The sequence below is a fragment of the Balaenoptera physalus genome (assembly GCF_965194825.1).
Source record: "Balaenoptera physalus genome assembly, chromosome: 4".
Lineage (NCBI taxonomy): Eukaryota > Metazoa > Chordata > Mammalia > Artiodactyla > Balaenopteridae > Balaenoptera > Balaenoptera physalus.
In genome coordinates, this window is record NC_138891.1 from 10954828 (window position 1) to 10979071 (window position 24244).

At 49.2% G+C, this 24244-nt stretch overlaps 1 protein-coding gene and 1 long non-coding RNA gene across 8 annotated transcripts in view; one reads left to right on the forward strand and one right to left on the reverse strand.

Moving 5' to 3' along the window:
* The window catches only part of LOC309659527, a 381336-nt gene that overhangs the window by 344127 nt on the left and 12965 nt on the right, over window positions 1-24244 (reverse strand). The window lies entirely within an intron of this gene.
* Window positions 1-24244, forward strand: part of COLQ (collagen like tail subunit of asymmetric acetylcholinesterase) — a gene marked incomplete at its 5' end in the record, with an annotated part of 74641 nt that overhangs the window by 16328 nt on the left and 34069 nt on the right. For 3 of the 7 annotated variants that reach the window (XR_014262832.1, XM_082459328.1, XM_082459327.1), the window contains 2 exons: window positions 19559-19671; window positions 20789-20890. Coding sequence is in view for 6 of the 7 variants with exons in the window: in XM_082459328.1 (XP_082315454.1) it covers window positions 19559-19671; window positions 20789-20890 (215 nt within the window). Of the gene's footprint in view, window positions 1-2173; window positions 6416-19558; window positions 19672-20788; window positions 20891-24244 lie in introns of those variants that run through there. The other 4 variants (XM_082459331.1, XM_082459330.1, XM_082459329.1 and 1 more) reach the window with 3 other exon arrangements.

A 24244-nucleotide genomic window follows, 5' to 3' on the forward strand; every position in this document is an offset into this window, starting at 1 on the left:
AGCACATGTTGGAAACAGCCCACCCTTTGGGTTCAACGCAGCTGGAGGGTTTCATCTCTGACCTGTGGCCAGATCTCCCGAATAACTCTAGAAACTTGACCTCCCCCATCAAGCCAAAGCAGAAGAGTTAATAGGACTCGCTGATTTATCCTGGCTGCCATAATCAAATTCAGAGCCAAGGCACATCCAGCCCTGAGGAGGTTTCTTGATGTTCCCTCAGCTCCTAATAACATTGCCTCCTTCTTCCTCTCCATTTACCACATGCCATTTGGTCAAATTAGAACTTGAACTCAGAAAAGCAGATGCCTTCCTTTAGATAACATCCAAAAAATTCTCTTGTGGGAGGAAGGAGAGATGGGTTTGTCTCCTTAGATCTATGCACAAAGGAGTCACTTCTGATACACGACTTACTACAAATTAATGGCCAGTGTGAGGTGACTTTCCTTCATCCTTGTGGCTTGGGAAGCCTTATCGGGGGGGGGGGGTGCAGAAGGGGATGTCCACCTCATGTCTTTCCTGAGGATTTGGTTACTTGCTCAAGGTCTCCTGATTAATGGCTACAGGCTCCTCCAGGTGACACTGGTGTCCTGGTTCTGTGTGCAGCTCCATAGCGCCCAGATATTTGCTAGCAAGGGTGTTGGATGGCCCACCCCCAATCCTAACCCTGTGGAGGTAACTTCTGGTTCTCTGTTGCCTACTTAAATTTTTTAAAGTCTATTCCTTTTTATTAGGGAAAATCCCAAACATTCAAAAAAAAGTGGAAAGAATTGTCCAGGGAACACCGATATGCCTACTGTTATGGGCTGCCTTGCATCTCCCCCCTCCCCCAAAATGCATATATTGGAGTCCCAACCCCCATTACCTCAGCATGGGACTGTATTTGGAGATAGGCCTTTAGAGAGGTGACTAAGGTTAAGTGAGGCCATAGGGGTGGCTCTGGTCTAATCTGACTGGTGTCCTTATAAGAAGAGGAGATCTGGACACACAAAGAGACACCGGGGATGCTTGAAAAGAGCAAAGGCCATGTGAGGACACAGGGAGAAGGTAGCCATCTGCAAGCCAAGGAGAGAAGCCTTGGAAGAAACCGAACCTTCTGACACCTTTGTCTTGGACGTCTAGCTTCCCAAACTGTGAAAAATGTATTTCTGTTATTTCAGCCACCCAGGTACTTTGCTATGTCAGCCCTAGCAAACAGATACACCCAGCATATAGATTCTGCAGTCATTATCATTTTGCTATATTTACTCTATCCTCTATCTGTTTATCCACCTTATTTTATTCGATGAATTTCAAAATGAGTTGCAGATCCCTTGCCCACCTTGAAGCGTAAACTATTCAACAGAGAAAGTAAATGCACACATGACTGAACCCTCTCTGCGGCCAGGATAGTCAGGGAGGTCGGATTGCATTTACCAAACAGGAAACTAGGACCTGAAGATGAGTGATCATGAGGTTTGGTTAAAAAGACATGGGACTGGGTGTTGGAAACGCCTCCAAGCCCAGCTGGCTGGGACACACCTGTGTTTTTTCTGAGGTTCCCTGCTCATTCTCGCCGGCTGGTGAGGGTGTGGGGCAAGGTCACCACTTTGTGCTGGTCACCTCCAGAAGTCTCCAGGGTCAGACATCTGGATTCAGCTGATGTCTTCAATTCAAGACATCTGGCCAACTACCTACCGGCTGTGTGTGACCTCAGGCGTATCCTTAGATCTTGACCATCGTCTGGAGACGAGGCTGATGATACTGATATCACCGTGTGCAGTGGCTGTGGGGACCAGGGAAGGGTACCGAATGCTCACGAATGTTCCTGTGGCTGGCGCTTCACCCCCGGTTGGGGTAATGCCACCTGCTGTGACAAACAAACGCCAACATGTCAGTGACTTCGTCTAGTCAAAATTCATTTTCTGCTCGCCCGAGAGTCCAGTGGCCCTGGTTGGGGGTGGCCGGCCTCCTCACTGGCATCCAGAGATGCAGGCCCTTTCAGTCCTGGCTCCAGCATCGCCCAGGGCTGGAGTCTTCTGCATCCAGGCAGAACCATCGGTGGGAAGAGTCATGTAACCACACGCCCCAGCTACCCTCACTGCGGCGGAGCTGGGCAGCACCACCGCTTCTCAGGGATAGCTCTGGCCTGTGGGGTGGCGGGGAGCACACATTCTGGGGGAGTTCCAGCCTTCTCCTCACAGCCCCAGCTCTGAGGAGGTCCTGGGATGTAAAGTCAGCGGCTGGGGGTTAAGAGTAGAGAGAGCCAGCCGCCAGGGAAGGGCCAGGTCGGAGAGGAGCCGCCTGGCCCACAAGAGCAGGGAAAGCAGCAGGAGCGGGGAGGGCGGTCTGACGGGGAGCCATCCCCGGGGCTGGGGAAGCGGCCACCAGGAGGCCACCTTCTCCCAGGGCTGCACGAGAGTCCTGCTGAACTCTGACCCCAGTCCTAGCCGTGTGGCCTGGACCAATCTGAAATGTACAGATTTCTCCTCTGTAGATGGAGGGTAATCTACTCTGAGGATTCAGTGCGATAATGCATGGGATGTGCTGAGTCCGGTGTTGTCATTGTTTCATGGATTTTGCTAAACAAGGCCCAGCAAGTAAGCAGCACAGATGCCACTCCTTCCTCTCATCTCTGGGAGGCAATACCAATAAGTCGTGACTCTCTTTCCTCAGAGTCCTTCTTAACACAATGTTCCAGGAAATCTGCACCAATCGTTGGTGTTAGCAGATGATATGAAAACTCTTTGCCCTCCAGAGGCTAGACCGTGGGCATTTTTGTCTCTCCATCCTGGTGGCATAGCAAGGGCTTGACACATAGTACGTGTTCAATAAGTGTTTGTGGCTGAAGTGGGATCTGTTACAGGGCTCTGCTGTGGGCAAAACATTGGATCTGTGCCAAAGAAAAAGTGATTCGGATGCTTGTTGAAAGAGTAAGGGCGACCTTGATGGAGACTATTGCCGTGGGTGGCAAGACTCTCTCAAGAGGGGAGAGAGATTGGGCTCAATTCTGAATTGAACAGGAACAAGTGGGGATTTGTAGTCAAGGAGCAGGTTGAGGGGTTGGTAGATGGAAAATTACCAAGAGGCTTCAAGGGTAGGGGGATCTTGCTACAGCCACTTAACAGGATTCTCGCTGAAGGCAGGCCAGGTGATATCAGGGGTGGGGGAGGTGAGGAATTTGATCAGATATCAAGGGTGAACAGATATCAAGGGTGGCGATTCTCTCTAAACTGACTTAGCAGGCTTCTTGCTAAAACTGGACTCAGCAAGGAAGCCCAAGGTGGGGGCCTGGTTCAGAGCCTGACCAAAGTTTGGTCAAGGAGAGCGTGTCTGGCAGTGAGAAGACAGACCCCAGGTCCTCCAGCCTACTTCTGGGGAGTCTGAGTCCTTGGGAAAGGTGCTGAGTTAGCCAGGCCACACAGCCTCTCTGGGCAGCAGGGGTGGGAGACACGGCCAGGGGAAGATGCAAAGCAGACTCCACTTTGGGGGGCTCAGCAGGAAACAGGCCTGCATGTGGCAGCAGTGGGGACAGGGGTGCTGGCCTGGTGCCTGGGAGGCAGTATTCCAGAAAGGTCTTCTGGCCTGGGTGATGAATCCCAGAGCTGCAATTAAGACAAAATACTGTGAATATGACACCTGCTGACAGCTGCAGGAAGGCCCCGGAAACTTTTACTATGAATTAGATTTTGCAGGCAGCTCTGCTGGGTGAGCTGGTGCTTGGGCCAACAAGAGGCTGCGTCGAGGGCAAGGACTGCTCTCCAGGGGAGAGGAGAGGAGGGTCTCAGGAGCCACCTCCCCTGGGAGAAACCGGGGCTGGAATGGGCTTAGAGCGCATCTGGTCCAACGCTCCCATTTACATTTGGGAAAACCAACACCCAGCACAGATGTGAGTTCTCCAAGGTCACACCGCAAGTTACTGGCCACACGGGACTGGAGGCCAGGACTCCTGATCTCAAGCTGGCACGCTTGGCTGAGGGGCAGTTAGGCAGTGAACACACCTCCAGGCATTTGACTTAAGGAAATTCAACTGCTAGTGTCTGGAGAGACGGAGACAGAGAATGAGACCAAGTTAGAGACAGCGAGACAGAGAGACAATGGGATCGAGGCAAGAAGGAGAGTCGCAGAAGGAGGGAGACAGAAAGAGATATTGGTGAGCCTGAGACATTAGGTTGGGAGCAGAGATGCGGACACCTGCAGGGCTGGACAGGACCTCAGTGATCCCCTAGTCAGCCACCTTCATTCTGAATCATGAAACAAAGTTATAGCTGAGTGGTTTACTTGTGTAAGCCTTTCGAGGAGAAGTTTGATGTGGAATGGTGAAAAAATAAATGCTTCAGGTGCTTAAAATGGCAAAATTTCCGTCTCTAAGGGTTTTTGAAATGAGGCTTGAAAAATTGATGAGCTGCAGGAACAGGCCCTGGCACCGGGGGATCTGGGTAAATGTGACGCAGAAGACCTTTCTGCCCTGGGCTGGGTTTCAGGACTCTGTGCCCTCTGTGCTGTCTTCCCTGATGTTTCTGCAAACAGAGGGAAATGCTCCAGAGAAGGAACAGAGCCTAACCCTGTCCTCCCTCATTCCTCCCATCATGGTACCAGCAGATATATATACTTTTTAATATTTATTTATTTATTTATTTATTTTGGCTGCACTGGGTCTTAGTTGTCACATGCGGGATCTTTTAGCCACAGCATGCGGACTTCTTAGTTGAGGCATGTGCACTCTTAGTTGCAGCATTTAGTTGTGGCATGCATGCGGTATCTAGTTCCCCAAGCAGGGCTTGAACCCGGGCCCTCTGCACTGGGAGTGTGGAGTCTTACCCACTGGACCACCAGGGAAGTTACCCAGCAGATCTTCTCTACTTTCAAACATAGCTCAGATGCCACCTCTTCCAGGAAGCTTTCCCTGATTTCTCACTTGTATCCCCTGCCCCAACTGGTACCCATCACTTCTTCTTGTAAATCCCTCCAGACACCCCAGCCCCATGTTAGCCACTTTTATTTTTCCACCTCGTACAAGTTATCTATGAAAATGTTGATAAAAGAGCCCCTATTCTGTGCTAGGAACTCCAAAAGCCTTGCTCTAATCCTTACAACGAATGAGCTAGGTGAGTTTCGCCATACCCACTCGACAGGTAAGTAAGCCGAGACTCTGAGAGAGTGAGTAACTTCCTCAAGTTCAGATAGCCAGTAAGTGGCAAAAGCAGGGCTGCAGCCCAAGTTTGCCTGACTCTAGGGCCTGTACTCTTTCCGCAACACTGACTGAGACGTTCCGAGGGCAGGGACTGTCTAGTCATTGTGTCTTGCAGGCATTTGGCACTCACTCACTGTGTATTTCTGAATGAATGAAACAGCAGATGAATGAATGAGTACAAGATGTATGCTTTTTTTTGAAGGTTGTAGCTCAGTGGTTGGCAAACTACAGCCTGGGGGCCAAATCCAGCTTGCCTCCTATTTTTGTAAATAAAGTTTCATTGCAACACGGCCACACGCATTCCTACCTGTGTTGTCTATGCTGCTTTCATGCACCATGGCAGAGTTGCGTTGCAGCAGAGGCCATGAGGCCCGTAGAGCCTAAAACACGATCCGGCCCTTTCCAGAAAAAGTTTGCCAACTCCTGCTATAGCTCATGGTCCTTATTAAGCTGGTTAAAACAGCAGTGCTTACTGCTTTTATGATCTAGAATATTCTGTATGTTTGTGCGCATGCTTGTGCATTGGGTGCCTATAAAGTGTCAGACAGATTTCCACGTGTATCTGGTATATGTCACTTAATCATTTTACAGGGAAGCTTCATCTAAAAAAGTTTGCCTCATGGGCCCTTTGGAAATATATATATAAATACATATTTAAAAAATTAAGTTTAGCTTTGTTGCCAGCACTGGCATAGATGTGGTGAAGCAACAGACCTTCCCTGGAGCCGAGGCGGGCAGACTCCCCCCAACCCCACTCCCACCGCGGCTGGGGTGACAGTGAGGATGGCCCTGTGAGGCTTGCCAGAGTGCAAAGCAGCCTGTTTAACGGGTTACCCTCCGTTTCCCCTCTGCTGCAGGGGCATCAGTATCCTGGGCTCCAGCCCCACCTCCTTCCCCGGGCTCTCCCTGGGGAACTCTTCCTCTCCCAAGCCACCCCCAGTGCATCCTCCTGAGAGACCAGAGCTCTGCCTCCCGTTCCTGCTCCTGGGAGCTCAGGACTGGCCTCCGGACCCCTGGCATCTGGGGCAGAAGCGACACCAAAGCAGGGATTGGCCGACTCCCACCCCAAATGCCCAACAGGCCAGGCGCTGGGAGCGCTGGGGGCGTGACAAATCTCAGCCAGCCTCCAGCGGGTGTCCCCCGGCCAGTCCGCCGGGGCCTTGCCCATGATGACGGGCCCATCCCTCAGCCTCACTCATCTGCTCACCATTTCAGGACTGCTCTGTTACTCAGCTTGCTGCTTGGGTGAGTTGTGTGAGTGTGTGTGTGTGTGTGTGTTGTTTTGGAAAAAAGACTCTTGGAAAGCAAACTTGTTCTGGAGTTTTCAGCAGCCTTTAAATTTTAAACTCCTCCGCCGGTGTTGGAATTGCAACGTAAAGGGGTTTGACATTGGAATTGATGGGGATCTTGGCGCACGTGTGTGTGTGTGTGTGTGTGTTTGTGTGTGTGTGTGTGTGACCTTGAGTGGCAGGCTGGCAGCTGCTGCTCCCTTGGCTTTGAAGTCGTATGGTGTTCTGTGGTCCGGGGCCACCCTGGCGCACCGGGTGGCCAAGACACTCTCCATCTTCCTCCAGGTTGGCTGGTAGCTCCAGGCTGGGTCATGCAGCTCACTGTCATCCCAGGGGCAAATGTCTTCTCTGTAGGCTGTGTCCTCACCTGCCCCCCAAGGCCTGCTCAGTCAAATCGCAAGACAGCAAACTCCTAACAGGGTCTTTCAGAGGAGTTCAAATACCTTCAAGCTCTAGGATCAGAATATTTTTCTCAAGGTGTATGTGGTATGAGTGGGGCTGGTGTGAGGAAAGTTGTAAGGTGCAGCCTTCTCTGGAATCTGTGAACCGGGGAAAACCAGGCGAACTGCTGCTGGTCAGGGTGAGAACTTGGCTGTAGCTGAGCCATCTGACTCACGGTCAGAACCCTTAGTGATGCCACGAGCGTGTGCCCTCACCTCTCCTCTCCTCGGGCTCTTGCGAGCGCAAGTTCCAACAGGCAGGGGAGGCCCAGAGCGGAGGGGGCGGAAGTAATGAGCCCTAGCAGCTGTGGAGCAGTTAGTGCGTGGCTGCACCTGTAATTTTCCCAACCTGCAAAGGCAGGATGTGTGTGTCACGTCTTTCCTTTGCTGCCTTCTAATGACACATTTGCTTGATTTGAGGGGCTGCTGCTTGATGCAAAAAAAGGGGGCAGAAACAGAAAAGGCTGTCTCTGGTGCCTTACTGATAGGCTGGTCTGGTGAGTGAGAGACCCAGAGGGACACAGTGGTGATCCTGGGGTCATATGTGTAAAAAAAGGACTTTGGAGGTGGTTTGGGCCAAATTCCTTGTGGTGCCGATGGGGAGCCTCAGGTTGAAGAAGGGAGTCGCGCCGGGTCCCATGGTCACGTGCACCTGGACTCACACTTTGATCCAAGTGCCTATGTTTCCAAGAGCAGGTTGGAGTGAATCACTTTCCAAGGATATGCACCAGACTCAAGTGCGTAGTTTGTCCAAAGGGCAGAAACAGCATCAACAACAGCAAAAATAAGAAAACCCAAATGTTTGCCGAAAGCCTGCGTTACACTCAGCAATGTTTCTACCTGTGATGTGGCACTGCAGCGGCCACGCACAAGATGGCTTTGGTGTCTCTAAGTCAGGGCAGGCAGTCCCGAAATTCCATGGGGGCTGGCATTTCCAAGGCAGCTGCCTGGGGCTGAGCCACGTGGGGCACCCAGGTTTCTGCAGGCGCCGTGTACACACACACACACACACACAGGATTGTTTCCATTACAACAGAGCCTCTGGGGCTTTCCAGGCTGGACCCGAGCTCAGACACGATTCCACGGAGGCAGCCTAGTCCGGGGAGACCCGCAGGCCACTCAGATGACACCAAAATAGACATGTGAAGGCCTGTTTTAGTGATTGGGAGGAAGAGGCGAGGGGAAGCTGTTCCCAAACACGTCCACCTGATGGAAATATTCTGAGCTGGAATGAGCTGGAAATAAACTAGACAGTGCTAAAAACAAACCTCTCCAGGGAGCTGGGGGGCAGGCAGAAATAGATGGTCCTCACCTGCTGAAAATGAAGTGGGGGGAGGGGGAGGGGACAGAGGGAGGGGGAGGGGTGGACAATGCAGTAGCCTCAGCAGGGGAAGCAACTGATAGTGTGTCTTCCCTAAGGGAGCTCCAGCCTCCAGGAGGGAGTGAAGGAGGGTCGGCTCTAAGGAGCCAGTGTCTTTCATCAGGGGAGGCTGCAGAGGGTGCGGACTGCAGGAAGCACTGGGGCCCTATATGGTCTGGAAACAGGAGTGATGAGCAGTGCGCCTTCGGCACGCGGACCTGCCGCCCCCCAGGTGCCCCTGGCTGGGAGAGGCCGTGAGGAGAACCACAGCTCAGCCCTCGCTGAGGCCCAACCGAGGCGAAGGAGAGGCTGCAGCTGGGGCCGGGGAAGGGCTCTGGAGAGCTGCCCGCCTGCCCCAGGCCAGCCGCAGCAGCTTACACTCTAGGAGAGAAACCTGGAGAAACGGGGAGAGGAGTGCCATTGCTGCTGACGTCAAGTCTTGTAACAACACGGCGACCCGGCTGCCTGACCTCCGGCTCGGCCGCGGCTCCTCTTGTTGGACACAGACAACCTCACAGAACGACAGCCGACAGGGCCACTCTGTGACCGTGATGGATCAAGATAAAAGCAAGGCTACTCTGTCACCATGCCAGACATGGACACAACAAGACTATCCCCCAGCCAGCAGGCCCTCTGTCCTTGCTCACGTGGGAAACTGTGCTGCTGCTTTATGCCCACAGCTCCTGTCTCCTCTTCTTCTGGATGCGAATTAAGATGTAGCCACAGGACTTCCCTGGTGGTCCAGTGGTTAAGAATCTGCCTGCCAATGCAGGAGACACGGGTTTGAGCCCTGGTCTGGGAAGATCCCACATGCCGCCGAGCAACTAGACCCGTGAGCCACAATTACTGAGCCTGCGCGTCTGGAGCCTGTGCTCCGCAACAAGAGAGGCCGCGACAGTGAGAGGCCCGCGCACTGCAATGAAGTGGCCCCCGCTTGCCGCAACTAGGGAAAGCCATCGCACAGAAACGAAGACCCAACACAGCCAAAAATAAATAAATTTTAAAAAAGATGAGTTAAAAAAAAAAAGTAACTAGGATTAAAAAAATAAACTTTTATTTAATATGGTAATAAAGTGTTTGAAAAAAAAAAAAAAGATGTAGCCACAGGACTTCCCTGGTGGTCCAGTGGTTAAGAATCTGCCTGCCAATGCAGGGGACATGGGTTCGAGCCCTGGTCCGGGAAGATCCCACATGCCGCAGAGCAACTAAGCCCGCAAGCCACAACTACTGAGCCCGAGTGCTGCAGCTACTGAAACCCGTGCACCCAGAGCCTGTGCTCTGCAACAAGAGAAGCCACTGCAATGAGAAGCCCGTGTACTGCAACGAAGAGTAGCCCCCACTCGCCACAACTAGAGAAAGCCCAGGCGCATCAACGAAGACCCAACACAGCCAAACAAACAAATAAATAAATAAATTTATTTATTTTTTAAAAAAAAGATGCAGTCATAGACTAACCCTCATGTCCTGACAGCAGCCAGTCCAGAGCGAGGCCAGACTTGGCTTCCCCATAAGCTCCCCCCAGCATCACGTAGCAAAAGCCCAACTCCTAGAATAAATCCTTTCTCATCGCCTCTTACCGAGATGCCAACAGGTCCCCTAGGGCGCATCCTCCCTCATGGCAATGAGGCACTTTCTATCTCAGGTGGTTGTTCCAGGAACCGCTGGCCTTCTTCTTAGCTCCCGATCTTTATTTCCACACACATGCAGTCATAGTGTCCAGATCAACAGGAAGGACTCTGGAACCAGAGTTCAAATCCTGGCTCTGTTGCTTACTAGTTGTATGGCCTTGGGCAAGTTGCTTCACCTCTTTGCCTCAGCTACTGGATCTGTAAAAAGGGAATGATGATCATGGTAATAATAGTACTTAACTCTCAGGGTTGCTCTGAGGATTAGGTGAATTTATATGTGTGAAGCATTTAAATGGTACGTGGCATGTAGTAAATTTTAAAAATTAATTCAGCAAACATTTTCGGAATATCCAGTGTATGCCAGGTGCTGTGCTAGACCCTATGGATCAAAACTGACGCCCATCCTCACAGAGAGCACAAGGAAACACCCCATGGATAAGAGCTAACATGGGGTAAACCCGGAGAAAGCATAGCAGGATCCCTCCGTCTTGGCCTGGGAATCGAGGAAAGCTTATTGGTGGAGGGTGAACCTGACAGTTCTTGCTGTAGAGTAAGAGTCTCCAGGACGGGGCTGGGTGCGGGAGGGCAAAGTGGGCCCTGAGCAGAGGGCGCGGCAGCTGCCTACAGGCAGGGGCACATTTAGGCACTGCTCTGCCCCCACAAGGCCTAGTCCAGTGCCTGGCAAAGCACAAGTACAGATGAACAAATGTCTCACACTAAAGCTGGAAGCTTTCCTCACAAACCAGTGCCTTCTCTGACTATTCCATCTTAGACTTTAACCACTGTTGCCCCAGGTGCCCTGCAACATCAAAATCACCCTGATCCTTCCTCCTCTTTCACCCCTGCAGTGCACTGACCCCCCAGTTTCTTTCTCCCCAGGATGTTTGTGTGGCCCCTTCCTTCCGGCCCTCACTGCTTGCATGCCAGCGCAGGCCCTGACAGGATATCTCCACACCCGACCTGCAGCCTGCTCGCTGCCTGCCGTTCTCTGAGCTCTCCTTGCCCACCTTGCCCCTACACCGTCTTTCCCAGCACCGTGTTGATCCTATTACTCCTTCACTCAGCATCTTCTGTGGCTCCCTACTACATTTTTTTTTTTTAATTTATGTTAACCCTCTTATCTATCTATTTATTTTTGGTTGCATTGGTCTTCGTTGCTGTGCGTGGGCTTTCTCTAGTTGCGGCGAGCGGGGGCTACTCTTCGTTGCGGTGCGTGGGCTTTTCATTGCGGTGCTTCTCTTGTTGCGGAGCACAGGCTCTAGGCGCACAGGCTTCAGTAGTTGTGGCATGCAGGCTCAGCAGTTGTGGCTCGCGGGCTCTAGAGAGCAGGCTCACTAGTTGTGGCGCACAGGCTCAGTAGTTGTGGTGCACGGGCTTAGTTGCTCCATGGCATGTGGGATCTTCCCGGACCAGGGCTTGAACCTGTGTCCCCTGCATTGGCAGGTGGATTCTTAACCACTGCGCCACCAGGGAAGCCCCCCTACTACATTTTGAATAAAGCCCAAACCCTTTGGTGGGGGATCCAAAACTGCACGATCTAGCCCCAAACTAACTTTCCAACCTTCCTCACCTATGCTTTTCTTTGCAGAACCTCCTCTCCCATTAGACCTACACCTTAAAACTTCTTACTTCTGTGCTCTACTTAACTTATTTAGAGGGTCTGCCTGCCCTTGCCCCCTTCCAGAGAACCTTCTCCCATAGGCTCAGTGGAGCTGGCAACACACTGAGATTCTGCTGAAGATTGGGCCTGGTCCCGGGCGGGTCTGCACAGCCACCCCAGTGACCCCAGTGACCTGTCACTTGGCTGGAAAAAATGTGTAGGGCCATCAGAGTCCCCGTCATGGATATTTGAAACAAGAGCCACAAAGGGATGTTCCAGGCAAAATAGATGCTGGAGGTAAAAGATTTGAGGTGAGACTGGGTCAGCCATCGTGCAGTGATGGGGGGAGTAAAGATGCAAAAAAAGACAGGTGGGTCAGCCTGTGGCAGTTAGTGCCCATCTTGCTGTCATAAAATAAAGGCAGAGCCACCTGAGTGAGGATGACACCAGTAAGCAGAGCCAAGAGGTCAGGAGAGACGATTCCTGCTGATGTCATTGAATTCCAGGTACAGCCCTGCCAGAAGCCATCTGCCTGAGGGCTTCTTAGTTACGACCAGCAAGATGGCAGAGTAGAAGGACGTGAGCTCACCCCTTCTTACAAAAACACCGAAATCACAACTGAACAACCATTGACAAAAAAACCACTGGAACCTACCAAAAAAGATACCCTACACCCAAAGACAAAGAAGAAGCCACAACAAGATGGTAGGAGGGGTGCAATCGCAATAAAATCAAATCCCATACCCGCTGGGTGGGCGACCCACAAACTGGAAAGCAATTATACCACAGCAGTTCTCCCACAGGAGTGAAAGTCCTGAACCCCACATCAGGCTTCCCAGCCTGGGGGGTCTGGCAATGGGAGGAGGAGCTGCCAGAGAATCTGGCTTTGAAGGCTAGTGGGGTTTGATCGCAGGAGCTCCACAGGACTGGGGGAAACAGAAACTCCACTCTTGGAGGGTGCACACAAAGTCACATGGGCACCAGGACCCAGGGGAAAAAGCAGTGACCTCTTAAGAGACTGGAACAGACCTACCTGCTCGTATTGGAGGGTCTCCTGTGGAGGCGGGGGGCAGCTGTGGCTCACTGTGGGGACAAAGACACTGGAAGCAGCAGCTCTGGCACGTACTCATTGGCGTGAACCCTCCTTGAGGCCGCCATTTCCTCCCCAAGACCTAGCCCCACCCAACAGCCTATAGGCCCCAGTGCTGGGACGCCTCAGGCCAGACAACCAACAGGGTGGGAACACAGCCCCACCCATCAGCCGACAGGCTGCTTAAAGTCTTCCTGAGCACAGCCCTGCCCACCAGAGGGACAAGACCCAGCTCCACCCACCAGTGGGTAGGAACCAGCCCCTCACATCAGGAAGCCTGCACAGGCCTCTTGGATAGCCTCGTCCACCAGTGGGCAGACAGCAGAAGCAAGAAGAACTACAATCCATGAGCCTGCAGAGCAGAAATCACAATCACAAAAAGTCAGACATAATGAAACAGCAGAGGAATATGCCCCAGATGAAGGAAGAAGATAAAACCCCAGAAGAACAAATAAGTAAGTGGAGATAGGCAATCTGCCAGAAAAGGAATTCAGAGTAATGAGAGTGAAGATGATCCAAGATCTCAGAAAAAGAATGGAGGCACAGATCGAGAAGATGCAAGACATGTTTAACAAAGACCTAGAAGAACTAAAGAACAAACAAACAGAGATGAACAATACAATAACTGAAATGAAAACTACACTAGAAGGAATCAATAGCAGAATAACTGAGACAGAAGAACAGATAAGTGACCTGGAAGACAGAATGGTGGAAATCACTGCCACAGAACAGAATAAAGGAAAAAAGAATGAAAAGAAATGAAGACAGTCTAAGAGACCTCTGGGACAACATTAAATGCACCAACATTTGCATTATAGGGGTCCCAGAAGGAGAAGAGAGAGAGAAAAGACCTGAGAAGATATTTGAACAGTAATAGCTGAAAACTTCCCTAACATGGGACAGGAAAACAGTCACCCAAGTCCAGGAATCACAGAGAGTCCCAGGCAGGATAAACCCAAGGAGGAACATGCCAAGACACATAGTAATCAAACTGACAAAAATTAAAGACCAAGAAAAAATTTTAAAAGCAATAAGGGAAAAGCAACAAATAACATACAAGGGAACTCCCATAAGGTTATCAGCTCATTTCTCAGCAGAAGCTCTGCAGACCAGAAGGGAGGGGCACGATATATTTAAAGTGATGAAAGGCTAGGACCTACAACCAAGAATTCTCTCCTCAGCAAGGCTCTCTTTCAGATTCGACGGAGAAATCAAAAGCTTTACAGACAAGCAAAAGCTAAGAGAATTCACCACCACCAAATCAGCTTTGCACCAAATGAACTTCTCTAAGCGGAAAAGAAAAGGCCATGACTAGAAACAAGAAAATTATAAATGGAAAAGCTCACCAGTAAAGGCAAAAATAAAGTAAAAACAGGAAATCATCTGTGCACAAATATGCTATCAAAACCAACAATCGTGAGAAGGGAGAGTACAAGTGCAGGATACTGGAAATGCATTTGAAATTAAAAGACCAGCAACTTAAAACAATCTTGTTTATATACAGACTGCTATATCAAAACCTCATGGTAACTGCAAACCAAAAATCTACAATAGATACGCACACAAAAAGGAAAAAGGAATCCAAACACAACACTAAAGTTAGTCATCAAATCACAAGAGACGAGAACAAAAGAGGAAGGGAAGGAAAAGGACCTGCAAAAACAAATCCAAGAAAATGGCAATAGGAACATACATATCGATAATTACCTTAAATGTAAATGGATTATATGCTCCAACCAAAAGACATAGATAGGCTAGGTGAATGGATACAAAAACAAGACCTGTATATATGCTGTCTACAAGAGACCCACTTCAGATCTAGGGACACATACAGACAGAAAGTGAGGGGATGGAAAAAGGTATTCCATGCAAATGGAAGTCAAAAGAAAGCTAGAATAGCAATACTCATATCAGACAAAATAGACTTTAAAATAAAGACAGTTACGAGAGACAAAGAAGGACACTGCATAATGATCAATGGATCAATCCAAGAAGAAGATATAACAATTCTAAATATATATGCACCCAACACAGGAGCACCTCTATACATAAGGCAAATGCTAACAGCCATAATATGAGAAATCAATAGTAACACAATAATAGTGGGGGACTTTAACACCCACTTGCATCAATGGACAGATCATCCAGGCAGAAGATCAATAAGGAAACATAGGCCTTAAATGACACATTAGACCAGCTGGACTTGATTGATATTTATTGAGCCCTCTACCCAAAAGCCGCAGAATACACATTCTTCTCAAGTGCACATGAAACATTCTCCAGAATTGATCACATGCTGGGCCACAAAGGAAGCCTTGGTAAATTTAAGAAAATTGAAATCACATCAAGCATCTTTTCTGACCACAACACTATGAGATTAGAAATCAACTACAAGAAAAAAACTAAAACACACAAACATGTGGAGGCTAAACAATATGCTGCTGAACAACCAATGGATCACTGCAAAAGTCAAAGAGGAAATAAAAAACAGACAGGGTGAACAGATGAACAGAAGGAAGCATAAGAGAGGAGAGGGGGAAAGGAGGGGGAGGGGGAGAGGAGGGAGGGGAGAGAGGGAGAGAGAGGAGGTGGGAGGGGGGAGAGGAGAGAGGGGAGGGAGGGGAAGGACAGGGGAAGAGAGAGGAGGGGGGAGGGGAAGAGGATTGCCAGGAGTTTCAGTTCCTGCTCTTCCTAACATTTGTCAGCTTTACGATAAACCTCCCTTTTCTCCCACCTGAGCCGGTGTAAATGAACGTCTGCTTCTGGCAGTCAAAGTGGCCTGAATAGAACGTTGTCTCTACCTGCTGTTCCTCCCTCCCCCTGGGGAGCCTTCCTCCTCCATCACCCCTGCCCCATCCAGTCGTTCAAGGCCTAGCTCTAGTGCCCCTGACTGCCCTAGACAGTTCCTGGGTCTGGAAGACTTCCTGTCTGAATCTTCCCCAATCTTCCAGAACTAGCAGGAATGCCACCTTCTCCAGAAAGGCTCCCATGCCCCTCCTAGCTGGTCATCACCTCTTCCTTGCTTCTCTGAATTCCCTCAGTTCCTTGTTAACTTACCTGGCCTGGGACAGATGCTGCCTTTGTTGGGAACCAGATTCTGTGGACTGTTCATGACCAAGCCCATCTCCAAACATGGGATATGCCAACAGTTTCTAATGGGGCCATTTTGTTTTATTTTGTTTGTTATTTTTTTATTTTTTATTTTATTTTTTTTGTTTTTAATTCTTTATTTTATTTATTTATTTTTGGCTGTGTTGGGTCTTCGTTTCTGTGCAAGGGCTTTCTCTAGTTGCGGCGAGCGGGGGCCACTCTTCATCGCGGTGCGCGGGCCTCTCACTATCACGGCCTCTCTTGTTGCGGAGCACAGGCTCCAGATGCGCAGGTTCAATAGTTGTGGCTCACGGGCCTAGTTGCTCCGCGGCATGTGGGATCTTCCCAGACCAGGGCTCGAACCCGTGTCCCCTGCATTGGCAGACAGATTCTCAACCACTGCGCCACCAGGGAAGCCCTATTTTTTAATTTTTATTGAAGTATTTTATTGAATTACAAAGTTGTGCTAGTTTTTGGTATACAGCAAATTGATTCATATATATATATATGTATGTGTGTGTATATATATATATATATATATATATATATATAAGATTCTTTTCTATTATGGTTTATTACAGGATATTGAATACAGTTTCCTGTGCTATACAGAAGGACCTTGTTGTTTATCCACTTTATATATAGTAGTTTGTATCTGCTAATCCCAGACTCCTAATTTATCCCTCCCCCATCTTTCCCCTTTGGTAACCATAAATTTGTTTTCTATGTCTGTGAGTCTGTTTCTGTTTTGTAAATAAGTTCACTTGTATCATTTTTTTAGATTCCACATATAAGTGATATATTTATCTTACTCTGACTTACTTCACTTAGTATGATAATCGCTATGACCATCCATGTTGCTGCAAATGACATTACTTCATTCTCTTTTATGGCTGAGTAGTATTCCATTGTATATATGCACCACATCTTCTTTATCCATCCATCAGTGGACATTTACATTGCTTCCATGTCTTGGCAATTGTAAATTGTGCTGCAATGAACGTAGGGGTGCATGTATCTTTTTGAATTAGAGTTTTATCTAGGTATATACCCAGGAGTGGGATTGCTAGATCACACGGTATCTCTATTTTTAGCTTTTTAAGGAAACTCCATACTGTTCTCCATAGTGGCTGTACCCATTTACATTCCCACCAACAGTGTAGAAGGGTTCTCTTTTCTCCACACCCTCTCCAGCATTTGTTATTTGTAGACTTTTTGATGATGGTCGTTCTGACTGGTGTGAAATGGTGCCTCATTGTAGTTTTGATTTGCATTTCTCTAATAAGTAGTGACGTTAAGCATCTTTTCATGTGCCTATTGGCCATCTGGATGTCTTCTTTGGAGAAATATCTATTTAGGTCTTCTGCCCATTTTTTGATTGGGTTGTTTGTTTTTTTGTTGTTGAGCTGTATGAATTGTTTGTATATTTTGGAAATTAATCCCTAGTTGGTCGCATCATTTGCAAATGCTTTCTCCCATTCTGTAGGTTGTCTTTTTGTTTTGTTTATGGTTTCCTTTGCTGTGCAAAAGCTTATTAGTTTGATTAAGTCCCGCTTGTTTATTTTTGCTTTTATTTCTATTGCCTTGGGAGACTGACCTAAGAAAACATTGCTACAATTTATGTCAGAGAGTGTTTCGTGGGGCCACGTTGGAAATTTTCATTTTCAGTTGTCACAGTGGCTGAGGTGAGAGGTTTCCTGCAAAGAGTAGGACAGAATCATACATGAAGAGTGGTTCCATGTCCCCCATGACTCTGAAATGTCACATGGACGATACATACCCTTTATAATGATCTCATCCTAGAAACTAATTCTCTTTGACATCAAATTTGTTGAACGGTTGTAGTATGAAACTGAGTTTTCTGAGACTACAACTGCTGAGTAATGACTGTGCTTTGTTTGGTTGGGATTTTACCCAGTGTTTTTCATCATTTGAGAAAATCACATCGCACAGCGGGCACATCACTTGAAGCATTTGTGTTGCCTCTACTGCACCTTGTGTTCGTAGCTGTGACATTCACTGCGGTTTCACATATAGGTGCAAGCATCTAACTACATCATCGTGTTTCCTGATGTGCTAGTGCCTGACCACTTATAGTCAAAATATGCATTTTTATATCATAAATCACTTTTCTGAGAGTTCTCTTTTATATTATATTCAGAGCATTATATTGATTTTTTAATTGTATAGGTATGTTGTATTATTTATGAATTTCATTTTAGGATAACAAAGGGGTCTTTAAAAATATTCCTTACCAATGGGGGCATTGCGTTTGAGAGTGCTGAGGACCTTTGGCCCTGCCAGTGGATGCTCCTCTGCTGGGTGTGAGGGTGTGGGTGGGCTCGGGGCGGTGATTCCCAGGGCACTGGAGCTGACACAAGCCGCCCCACACCGGGTGCCTTCTGGGGAGCACCTTTTGGTTGCGTGATGCGTGAGGCAAGTCCTGGATCACGGGGTGGAAAGAGAAGGCGAGCACTGTCCCCTGGGAGACAAGACTGAAAACTGGGTTCAGGGCAAGAGGAGTGCAGGGGGTGGGGGAAAACCCGCCCATGTTCTGTGAGATCAGAGGTTTGGAGAAAGGGTGGAGATGGAGGTGCCATCATGAGACCAAAACTGGGAGCTGGAAAATCACAGCTTTGGGTGATTATGGATCTCACTGCTATGAATGTTCTAGTACGTGTGTTGGGTGAACATGCACTCACTTCTCCATTGGTAAACACCTAGGAGTGAGTTGTTGAGCTATTGTATGTGCCTATATTCAGCTTTAGTAGACAATGCCGAGAGTTTTCCAAAGAGGTTGAAGCAATTTTCACCCCCACCAGCCAATGGATGAGCGTTCTGGTTGCTCCACATCCTACCCGACGTTTGTTATTTTCTGTCCTTTTCAGTTTAGGCACTCTGGTGGGTGTGTAGAGGTGTCAACCCAGTGTGCAGCAGCAGCAGGATGGACAAATAGGTTGTGGCCGGGTCCTGAATAGGAACCCTATTCAGCAGCATAACAACGACAAGCAATGACCAGGAAGCCCCTCACAGACACTATGCAGAGCGAAAGAAGGACACAAGAATTCACGTTCATATAAAGTTCAAATACAGGCACAAGGACTCCCCAGGGCTAGCAGCCAGGGAGCAGTGCAGAGACTGGACAGGAGCTGAAGGGGCTTCTAGAGGCCAGGGAGTTCTGTGTCTCCACCCAGGTGCTGGCTTCTAGGGTGTGTCCACTTTGCAGGAATCCAGTGGGCTGTACACTTAGGATCCGTGTCCTTTCTGCCAGGTACACTTCAACACTGAACATGTACTAACATTGAACACGGGCATGTGACAACGAAGTTGTAAGTATCCAGGGCCCTCTCTTCATCTCCTCACACCTGTGTCTGGAGACATTAAACCTTAGCTCTCCAATGAGCATGGGTGACCTCGAATCTCTGTGTAGAGTCTGGAGTCAAATCTATGTTTGAAATCCCGGCTCTAGGTCTGATCAGTGCTGCCCCCAGCCCTGCTGCCTCCCCCCTCAGAACAGTTCCTTCTGGGCACAGTATCAAGGGTATTAACAGACACACTGCCTTCTCCTCAACTGTTGGGGGCACCTTATGAGTAAGTTTGAACCTGGCCTTCCTTGTCCCATCTACAGAGTGACCAGTCAGTGTCTGGAGAAGGAGCCCTGGACCTCGTGATGGTCACAGTGGCCGCACCATCTGTTCATTTATCCAGTGAAGGCAGGGGAGGGCTAGGCCAGGTACAGGCAGGAGGTGCGCTCACACCCAACAGGCTGGAAATGAGACTCGGATGTCTGGAATGAGACTCGGAAATGAGACGTAGTCTTCCCGGGCGTGGTGGATACCCAGAGGCCCTAGCGCTGACCCCACGCTAATGAGCATTTTTTTCTCCGAACAGCCCTTCCCGGCCTGGATCAGAAGAAGCGTGGCGGCCACAGAGCATGCTGCCTGCTGACCCCCCCGCCACCCCCTCTGTTCCCACCGCCGTTCTTTAGAGGGGCCCGAAGTCCGGTGAGTAGCTTTGGGCTCGTGAGAGAGCAGAAATGCAGGTCCCAGGGCCACCACACATCCCACCTCCTCCCCCACTGCTCAGTGGGAGTCAGTCCGGAGGGATCTAGCTCTCTGCCCTCACGTGGCAGGTGGAGCCCAGATTGGACATTTAGCTGTTTCTGGTACATGTCTGTTCTCCCACCGCCTTAAACAAGTGATGGAGGGAAATGCTTCTCAGCAGGGAATTGGACTTGGCAAAGTGTCCCGTCCTCTCAAAAACATTGAGGTGAATTTATAGCTTTCTGGGCTCCTATCAGTGGCTCGGACATGGCATTTTCCTTTCTGTCTTTCTTCTCCCCAAGTGCTTGTGAAATTCCCTTCCACAGCCCGAATTGAATGTACACCATATCCATGAGGTGACACAGGACACAGTCCTGTGAGAGGGAACGGAAGTGGGGAGAGAGGAAAAGGTGAGGAAAGAACAGGATCGGAGAAGCTGACCTAGAAGACAACTGGCCAGGGCGTTTCAGGGATTTGAGATGTTCAGATCTTTCCAGAACCTCTTAGACCAGTACCCTCCAGTACAGTAACCACTGGCCCTATGTGACCAGCTCCAGTTGAGATGTGCTGAGTGTAAAATACACATTGAATGCATTTTATAAGAATGTAAAATATCTCAGTAATTTTTTTACACTGAATATACATTGAAGTAATAATACTTGGGATATATTGGGTAAGATAAAATACTTATTAAAATTAATTTCACTTGTTTCCTTTTACCTCTTTTATGTGGCTACCAGGAAATTTTGAACTATATAGGTGTCTCGCATTGGTGGCTCACATTTTATTTCTCTTGGACGGTGCTGTCCTGGACATTGGATAAAAGGCCCCTGAGTGAACTTCCTAACTCCATCCAAGAAGTCATTATCTCTCTGTAATCCATTCAGACCAGGTTCATCTCAGAGCAGATGAGAGAATGGAAACTGGGGACCCAGAGGTCGCCTTCTTGAGACGCCCACTGGGGTGTCAGGGAACCGCCAACCTCAGGGCCTGGGCTATAGAACAGGTCTGTGTCCAGGAGGTGACCCTTCTCTGTCCCCCAAGTCTGACCTGTAACCTGTGTCGCTTTGCCTTGAAGCTTCTCTCCCCAGACATGAAGAATCTCGTCCTGGAACTGGAGACCACACGGCCCCCATGCGTGCAAGGGTCGCTCAGCTCCCCCAGGCCTCCGGGGCCCCAGGTCGGTGCATCCCCCAGGCCCTACCCCGCTGTCCTCTGTTCAGAGCAGGGATGCCCTCTGGGCAGAGCTGCCCCTTTTCAGGTGACATGGGGTTGTCTTCCTGCCCTGGAGGAACCACATGGACAGAACACTAGTTCATCTCTGGGGGATTCTGCCCCCCAGCCTTGACGTCCTCCTCCACACAATGGGGATAATAACTTCCCTTGCAGTACTGGATTTGGGGGGTGACCAAGTGAGCTGCTTGGTTGCTTGGCCACCCCCCAAAGTGGTGATAATGGGTGTGGTTATTATCATCAGACAAACACTGGATGACAATGTGACCGTTGACCCCCCCAGTGGACCCAGAGGTACCTGCATTCAGGCCAGAAAAATGGAGGTAACAGGGAACTTGTTACCCTGGGCTCAGTTTGGCCCCCAGATACTGGCACCAAGTAGCTCACCTCTCCCCACCAAAGCTCAAGTAAGAGTGAGGAACAGGCAAAATGCCAGAGAAAGGATTTTCTAGGCAGACAAAGAGTACCCTCCAGAGACCCTGCCTCATGGACTCCTGGCCCCTCTGGCTGGCCCAGGAGAGGGGGTCCATCGAGGAGGAACATCCCTCAGCCTGAGGTCTGGGCCTGCCATGGGGACGGGAAGGAGGAATTATGTCGCCCTTCCTGGGGAACCCCTCCTGTGGCTTTCCATCATGGGAAGAAGACTAAGACAAACCTCCTCACCCTGGGGGCAAAGCCCCACACACGGGGGCCCGTAACTCCCGCATCAGCTCAAACGACCACCACTGCCCACCCAATGCAGCCACAGCGCACCTCTTGAGTCCTCAAGCACCCGAAGCTTGTTCCAGCCTTAGGGCCTTGAAGCTTACGGCTCCGGCTGTGTGGACCGCTCTGCCTTCTGATTTTCACCATGGCCAGCTCCTCTGTCCCTCAGCGCTCAGTGTGCCCGCCACCTCCTCAGACACGTGTCCTCGACCACTCCGCCTGCAGCACCCTCCCCATCACTCTCCACCCAATGACTATTTTCTTTCTCTGCATAGTTTTCTCACGTTGTTATGGTTTTCTTATTTTTTGTTCCTAGGCTCTTTGGTCTCCCCTCCATAAAATGTAAGCTCTATGGCTGGGGTTGGCAAACTATGGCCAGGGGTCCAACCTGGCCTGTTTTTGTAATTAAATATTATCGTCTCTGGCTGCTTTTGCACTAACGGGTAGAGTTGAGTAGTTGTGACAGAATTGCTCTCTCAGAGCCAAAGCCTAAGGTATTTCCTATCTGGCTTCTTACAGAACTGACCCCTGGTCTTGCGAGCAGGGACGTTGTCCACCTGGCTCATGCTGTGTGCCCAGCCCACACCAGTGCCTGGGGTGTAGAGCTTCCCCATCAATATTTGTCGAATGCAATGAGGAAAACAGGTGGACCGGAGCTGCCACAGAGGGGCTGGGGAGTCCACATAAAGGCATGGTGGGCACCTGAGGGTCAGCTCTGGGGGGATTCCTATCTTGCCAGCCTTGAAGTCCATACTGACAGCATGTGATAGCACATGAGAAACGATGCTGAAAGCTCAGCCTCCCTGCACTGGTGCCGAATCAAATCTCGGAGACAGAGTTTTGAGTGAAGTAGAAGAGGACAGCTTTATTACTTTGCCAGGCAAAGGGGGCCACAGCGGGCTAATGCCCTCAAAACTGTGTGTCCTGGGCTTCCCTGGTGGCGCAGTGGTTGAGAATCTGCCTGCCAATGCAGGGGACACGAGTTCGAGCCCTGGTCTGGGAAGATCCCACATGCCGCGGAGCAACTGGGCCCGTGAGCCACAACTACTGAGCCTGCGCGTCTGGAGCCTGTGCTCCGCAACAAGAGAGGCTGCGATATTGAGAGGCCTGAGCACTGCGATGAAGAGTGGCCCCCGCTTGCCGCAACTGGAGAAAGCCCTCGCACAGAAACGAAGACCCAGCACAGCCAAAAATAAATAAATGAATTAATTTAAAAAACAACAACAACAAAAAAACTGTGTGTCACAACCCCAGAGGATTGGATGAAGGGTTTTATAACAGTGGTTCAAGGGTGGGGTCTCTGACAAGATTAGGGTGTGAGCAGGGCCTGCCCTCCTTTAACCTCATCTCCTTATCTTGATGAGCTTCTCTGGTCCCTTTAATCTTGCCTCAGGTGGTCTCTTGGCTGTTCCTCCTTTGTTCGAATCCACCCTTTGGAACTCAGGGAAGGTCACAGAGGCTGGAGTCTTGCTTACAAGAAACAGGGGACAGTAAGGCCAGACACTATAAAACTCTTAGAGGAAAACATAGGCAGAACACACTATGACATAAATCACAGCAAGATCCTTTTTGACCCCCCTCCTAGAGAAAGGGAAATAAAAACAAAAATAAATGGGACCTAATGAAACTTAAAAGCTTTTGCACAGCAAAGGAAACCATAAACAAGACGAAAAGACAATCCTCAGAATGGGAGAAAATATTTGCAAACAAAGCAACTGGCAAAGGATTAATCTCCAAAATTTACAAGCAGCTCATGCAGCTCAATGTCAAAGAAAGAACAACCCAATCCAAAAATGGGCAGACGACCTAAACAGACATTTCTGCAAAGAAGATATACAGATTGCCAACAAACACATGAAAGGATGCTCAACATCACTAATTATTAGAGAAGCACAAATCAAAACTACAATGAGATATCATCTCACACCAGTCAGAATGGCCATCATCAAAAAATCTACAAACAATAAATGCTAGAGAGGGTGTGTAGAAAAGGGAAGCCTCTTGCACAGTTGGTGGGAATGTAAATTGATACAGCCACTATGGAGAACAGTATGGCGGTTCCTTAAAAAACTAAAAATAGAACTACCATACGACCCAGCAATCCCACTACTGGGCATATACCCTGAGAAAACCATAATTCAAAAAGAGTCATGTACCACAATGTTCATTGCAGCTCTATTTACAATAGCCAGGACATGGAAGCAACCTAAGTGTCCAACGACGGATGAATGGATAAAGAAGATGTGGCACATATATACAATGGAATATTCCTCAGCCATAAAAAGAAACAAAATTGAGTTATGTGTGGTGAGGTGGATGGAGTTAGAGTCTGTCATACAGAGTGAAGTAAGTCAGAAAGAGAAAAACAAACACTGTATGCTAACGCATATATATGGAAGCTAAAAAAAAAAGTGGTTCTGAAGAACCTAGGGGCAGGACAGGAATAAAGACACAGATGTAGAGAATGGACCTGAGGACACGGGGAGGGGGAAGGGTAAGCTGGGACGAAGTGAGAGAGTGGCATGGACATATATACGCTACCAAATGTAAAATAGATAGCTAGTGGGAAGCAGCCGCATAGCACAGGGAGATCAGC